Raw genomic sequence first — 6,492 nt, forward strand, 5'->3', positions numbered from 1 at the left:
ATTGAGGGTAATGTTGACAGAGAAGGCTGTGACTCTGACCTTCAAGAAAGGCATGGTTAAGCAAGGGGTGGAGGTAGATTTTGGAATGAAATGAGATTGGCCCAGGATGGATTATTGGAATGGAATTGGGAATGACTGATCTTAGAGTAGCTGACAATGGAATGGAAATCTAATATATATATGATAATATATATAATATTATATATAGAGAGAGGGAGAGAGAGCATATGTGTATATGTGTGCATATTTGGGGGAAAGAGATTGAGACAAGGTCTCATATAGCCCAGGCCAGCCTCAAACTCACTGTGTAGCCGAGGATGACCTCGAACTGTTCTTCCTGGCTCTACCTCCCAATTGCTGGGATTGCGCATGTACCACAACACCCAATCGGCAATGCAAAGTATCTAACGACTGGGTCAGTCTGAGATGCAGTGAGTGAAAAAGAGCTCTTGGAACCATAGCCACAGTGTTCCTGTCCAAGACAAATGCCAAACTCCTGGAGAACATGTTTCTGGAAACATCTGAAGTCACAGAGCTCAGTGGAAACCAAAGCGGCAAGCGTAATCACCAGACCTGTCTCATGGGTGAGATGGATCTGCTCAGGCCAGCCTCTACCCCCACCCAGCCTGTGATAAGAAAGCAAGGAAGCAGACTACAGAGAGGCCATGGGGTAACTCAGGGTCATCAGCCCTGTGGCCTGGGCTCTTGCATTCCAGGAGGGCCCACTTTTACTGCTCTGATTCCAGGACAGTTGTGGGAACTTAGACCTTTCTACCTATGGATCCTTAGTCCTCCTTCCAGGAGAATCCTTGCCAGGTTTCCTGTACAGATATTCTCTGAATACAATAATTGGCAAAATTCTTTGGTTTCTTTAGGTGACTCAGAAATCTGAAAGACAGAACTCTTAGTGTCCCTGTATTACTGACCTAGTGAAGTCTCTTTCCCAGTGGGAAGGTCTAACTCAAACCTGACCCCTCCCACACTGGCTTCCCTGCTCCCTGTTTGTTGTCAAGCAGCCCGCTCCCTTGTCCCCTTCCTGGCTCTCACCCCCGTCTTCCATGTTGGGCAGAAACTGGCTCAGTAACAGGGCTGGAGCCTTCCCATTCACATCCAGGATCTGAAATCACAGCAAATGGGGGATGGGAGAGAGGAGATACAATCAGTCCAGGGTTCTCACCATCTCAGCATCGGTAGAAGGTTACAGCGTGGAAATGATGCTTCTGCCAAGGGGAATTTAGGGAGGCATTTAGTGAGGTGAGGTGCAGCCTGAGGATTCAGTATGAAAGGGATCAGGCTGAGTACTCTGGGTGGAAGATTCTGGAATTTAGAATACCTTTCTATATCTTCAGGGACACTAATTCCATCTGGAGCACAGGAGACAACCAGCAGTTGAATCCGGAAAGGCTGAATTTCAGGGTTATAGCCTACAAGTGTCACTGTTGTGGAATAAGCATGCTTGGGTAAGGAAGAAAGGCATTCATGTCTCTGGACGATCAGAGCTACAACTTAGACATTCTTCCCTTGATCTCACAGATGGGGAGTCCGAGTATCTGGCCCTGCCCTGTGTCGGTATGACTGTGATAAGAGGGTGGATGTGTGGGAGCTGAGGACCAGTCCTGGGTGTACAAGCCTAAATGGAGGAAGGGTTACTCAGAGAGCAATGATGGAGCTCCACCAGTCCCTTGCTGGCTTCCTCAGACCTTACCTTGTCCCAGATCTGTTCATTGCTCCTCAGGGTACTTCCTGTCAAGGGATTAACCCCCGCTACACACACCAGGAAGTCCACACCTCCACAGTGTTCCGGCATCTGAGGGTGAGAAGGAGACATTGAGAGCCAGACTCAGGGAGAGAAGGCAGGTTTCTGTTGCAGTGGGAGATGGTTCTTGTTTGGTGTCCCGGGGGATATGCCTGGATCAAATTCAGAGAAGGAACAACTCGACACATCATTGGAGAACTTCTGAATCTCTTTTAGGAACCAGATACCGAGCTTCTGGACAAAGCTGGGTTTTCAAATCTATTTGCCATTTTCCACCCTCCCACGCCCCAGGACTCTTGGCTACCGGTTCCCTAACGCATCTCCCTTCCATATCTTCTTGAACTACACCTCCCCATTTTCCTGAACACTGTACTTCTGGCTAAGAACCAGGACTTCTTTCTCCAAATCTCAATCCCACTCAGATTCCTCCCCAGGGATCTTCCAGGAGGGCCTGGCTGTGAGCAGAGTTCTTTGCTACCAGGATGCTTCCCACCTCCCTCCTGTTCTGAACGTGTGTCCTTTCTCTGCTCAGGTCTGTTCAGGGGAGATTGTGGGTCTGCCAAACAGAACCAAAGTGACACAATGACTTAGTTCATGCAATGGAGTCTTTAACCCTTTACCCTAGTGTGGATCACAGAAGCCAAATCTGTGTCCCTGGCTTTACCTCCCATGCCCTTCACCATGGCTACCAGCTGCTCCCACATGACACACAGTACCCGTCACATGCAACCCTTCCTCCCGCAGTGCAGTCACTGCATGGTCCACATTGTGCTGCTTCCGGTTGCTGATGATCACATGGGCCCCATCCTGGGCCAGATGCTGGGCAATGGCAAAGCCAATCTACAGGCAGAGATGAAGTGGATATGACAATTCAGCTTTGGACTGACCCCTTTCTTGCTATATTTCTTACCCTGAGGTACCAAACGAGTTCTCTCTGTCAATCCAGAGCAGCTAACTTTAGGCTGTACTTCTGGATGGTAAGAACACCAGAATGGGAAAGAGAGGACGTACCAGTCCTGCCTATATTGGGTCTCTTGTGTACCTCCTCAGATCTTGGCCTTCTCTCCTACTGAAACCACAAAGACAGCCCACTTCTAGTCCCTCAGGGACAGGTGCTACTTCAGAGTAGCCTGAGGCCTTCTGAAGCCACTGAGAGCTGATAGACATGAAGCTTGAAAACCCATGCAACACTACTTTTGACTAAATCAGGGGTTGGGAGCAAAGGCTGAAATTGCTCTGTCTTCCTCTGATGGGTTACTCTGAGATGCATTCATTTCCTGCTGGACATTTAGGCTTATCATCTGGTGGCCTGTATGGGGCCATGTTGGTAACATACCTTACTCTGACTTTGTTACCTTTTCCTTGGTGTTTCTCAGTAGAGTCACATTCTCCTCAACCTTAAGTCTTGCAGGCTTTGCTTTGTGGGGATGCGGTTAATACAATGAGGCCATTAAAATCTAAAGATGCCCACAATTTTCAAGTTTCAAGGCTTACACTCACCCGTAGGTGGATCCTGTGACCATGGCAACTTTGTTGGTGAGTTTGAGTCTGCAGTTTGCTGCCCTGCTGATTCTTCTCATGGAGATGGGTGCTGCAGGGATGCCGAGGCTCTTCCAACCGTGGATCAGAGGCCTAAACATTGGGCATTCTGTTTGCTTTTCTTTTGAGGGCGCTGGATCCAGGGAAGCCCATCTCTAGAAAGGTGATGACAGTTCCAGGACCAGGTCCTGTAAGGAGGGAGGTGAAACTCTGCATCCTGTTTGCTGGGCTAGAACCAGGATGATCTAGGAATCACTACTGGAAGTTCAGTCTGTTGGGATGAGTCAGGAGTGCCTGGAATGTAGAGCACAGCCATGCAACCCCAGAGACCTCCCAGTGAGGACAGCAGGAGTCAGGCCTGCTCCATTCTAAACACATTGCTTCTTACCCAACAGCCCCCAGGCAAAAGTATTAGGTCTCTAATCCCTTAATAGGCTCTTGAAGATCATGTGACTGGACAACAGAACAAAGGCCACATAGCCTTAGAAGCCCCCTCCCTCCCCCTACCTGCCTGCCCACCAGAAACCCAACCCCGCCTCTTTGCCCTCGAAACTTCCCTATAAAAACTTCTTCGCCATATTAGCCACTTTAAAAGGAGCTGTCCGCTCACACAGTCTCCCGGGTGTTTTTTCCTACCGTACTCCCCACCTCCTGAGGCCCCTCTCTCCCCATCGGTCTCTCTCCTCCCCCGACCCTCTGTGAAGGGGACCTATGCTCAACTTTCTCCCAGTAGCAGCGGAGTCCGGGATGAGGGGAGACCGACACAGTCTAGCAGGGGTAGCCAACATTCTGACATTGAGACAAAATGTGATTGCAAACATGGGGTTACAGTCAAAGCAATCATAGGCTGCAGGTTTGACATGCCTGGGCCAACTCTAGAGCCAGTGCCTCTAGCCTGTCTGTTGTTTTTGAAAACAAAATTTCCTACATTCACCCCCTTTAACTGGGATAGTTTTAGTTATAACGTGCAAAAGGAGGTCCCTGAAAAATTTGTTCATTGGACTCCCTGGGATAATGACCAGCTAGCTACAGGCTTGCTGTGAGAGGACCAAAGAGGCTAAGATTCACATGGGAAGGGGCTTTGTAAGTGGCTCTGTGGCTGCTTAAGGGTCGCAAGTTCATGACTTTTATCCCCTGTAGGCCTCTCCCCTCAAGCCTTGGGCTATGCTGCATATTACCTTTGCCCTGCTCTGCTCCGGCTCTTTTCCCCACTAGCCACATCTTCTTCCAGACTTCTCTCCATTTTCATCCTGGGGGTGGGTTCTGGGCCCCAGAACTGAGTTACTCTCTTCTTCATGTGTCTGTGTGGCTCCTGGGCTTCCTTCTCTTGGAACAATTAGCTCCCTGACCCTGAAGTGACTGTGCTGTATTCTCAGTTCTAACAGGGTGCCCAGCAGAAGTAATTCATGGTTATTTGTTGAATGAATAAAGAAATGAATGAGGATTTGGACACAGTGACACAGGGTTTCTTAGGGGCCTCATTGGGCCCATGAGTCAAATATCTTGGTGTTAGCAAGTCAGACCCTTCCCCCAGGGCTGTCAGTTGTATCAACTCAGCTCTGGTTTCAAAACATTTATCCCAAAGTAGCCCTTCTGGACTTTTCTGTACCCAGACATTGGATGGCACCAGGCTTTGTGTACAAAGTAAACTTGTGTTTCCCTGATGTTTAAGTTACTGACCTTCTGCTTAAATCTCCACAGATCTTTAGCTATGAACTTAGCTACATAAAGCCAGTGCTCTTATTTAAGCATTTTTAACTTTAGTAAATCTTAGGTAAATATCAAAGCAGACAAATGCTTTTGAAGCAAACTTTAAAGACAAATCCACAAACCGTTTTTCTCAGAATTTAACTCCTACAGTTCTACGAATTCACAATGGTTCTTTCTTCCCTTGTAGCTAAAGAGTCAAAAGAGAGTGTGAGATTTCTCTCTTCTCTTAAGTTTGTCAGTATCACTACAATCTCTAGGTCTTCATCTATTCAAGGTCATAGTTTTGCTATGTCTTTTCTCAAGGTCACTTCTCAATCTTGTGACAAGGAATAATCTGCTTGGGGGCAGCAAGAACTAACTCTGTCTTAGTCTCCCTCCCTCATTAACTGATAATAATTTTTACACTTATTCATTTTATATTTGTGTGAGGGTCATGATTTTACTTTTAACAGAATTAAAACTGAGATGTGTCACCAAGTTAATATTTTACTGTTAATAATATACTGTTAATATTTTTATATTCTCCTGGTCAATTCTCCACATTCTCATTCTGATACAGTATCCACAAAGAATACTGTTTTGCAAAAATAAGGCTGCAGCACACATAAATTGTTTTTTTTTTTTTTTTTTTTTTTAATTCCTAAGCTGGTTCTTAAACGATGAGTGGACTAAGGAGTTTGGGAATGTGGAGTGAGGTACCAAGCAAGAAAGACAGGAGGGGAGTGGAAGGTCGCACAGAGCCAGCTCTCCCTAGAACAAGTAGAGGTTGGGGTGGGGCTGTAGAAGGTCAAGGGCCAGGTGGAGTGTGACCTCATCCAGAGATCATGTGGGAGCCACTGAAATATACCAAGCTGCATTTGACACAGCTATTAATTCTTTTTGAACACTACCCCTATTTGGCCTTTCCTCTTCACTTTCAGCTTTAAGATATAGCTGATAGAGACCAACTCAGTTCCTTCTCGGGTCCCTAGGAGCACTCTGGGCCTGGCCCTGCCCTCACCTCCCTCTGCTTTCCTGGGCCTGCACAACCCACAGGCCTCTCTCCCAGCCGCAGGCCTCTTTCTCTGGGGTAAGATCGTCCCTTCTCACCTTGACTCCCCCAGCCTCATTCACCCTCCCATCTCCCCCACCGATCTCTCCTCCTAGCCTGGGTCCTGTCCCATTCCTTGTCTTGGCTCCCCAAACAGCTGGGGGAACCACCACTGCTTCCTGATCCTTTGCATCCAGACTAACTCAGTTCCTTCACCAGTCCCCAGGAGCATTCTGGGCCTGGTGCTGCCCTCAGCTCCCTCTACTTCCCTGGGCCTACATGACCCTCCGGCCTCTTTCCTGGACACTGGGACTGACCTTTCCTCTTCCTGATCCTTTGCATCCAGACCAACCCAGCTCCTCAGTGCAGTCTCCAGAAGCCCTTGGGGCCACTTTCCAGCCCCATCTTCCTTTGCATCTCTGGGTGGCATGGCCACCAGCTTCCCTAGACCAGCATC

General features: G+C 48.1%; 1 protein-coding gene across 1 annotated transcript in view; it reads right to left on the reverse strand.

Moving 5' to 3' along the window:
• The window catches only part of LOC103739496 (dehydrogenase/reductase SDR family member 2, mitochondrial-like), a 39,732-nt gene that overhangs the window by 4,952 nt on the left and 28,288 nt on the right, over positions 1–6,492 (reverse strand). Inside the window, exons 2-4 of the mRNA XM_029566843.1 lie at positions 2,480–2,596; positions 1,706–1,807; positions 1,055–1,117 (exon numbers count right to left, since the gene is read on the reverse strand). Coding sequence (XP_029422703.1) covers positions 1,055–1,117; positions 1,706–1,807; positions 2,480–2,596 — 282 coding nt within the window. The remainder of the gene's footprint in view (positions 1–1,054; positions 1,118–1,705; positions 1,808–2,479; positions 2,597–6,492) is intronic.

This window comes from Nannospalax galili, unplaced genomic scaffold, assembly GCF_000622305.1.
Source record: "Nannospalax galili isolate Female #2095 unplaced genomic scaffold, S.galili_v1.0 scaffold1119, whole genome shotgun sequence".
In the NCBI taxonomy this organism is placed as follows: Eukaryota; Metazoa; Chordata; class Mammalia; order Rodentia; family Spalacidae; genus Nannospalax; species Nannospalax galili.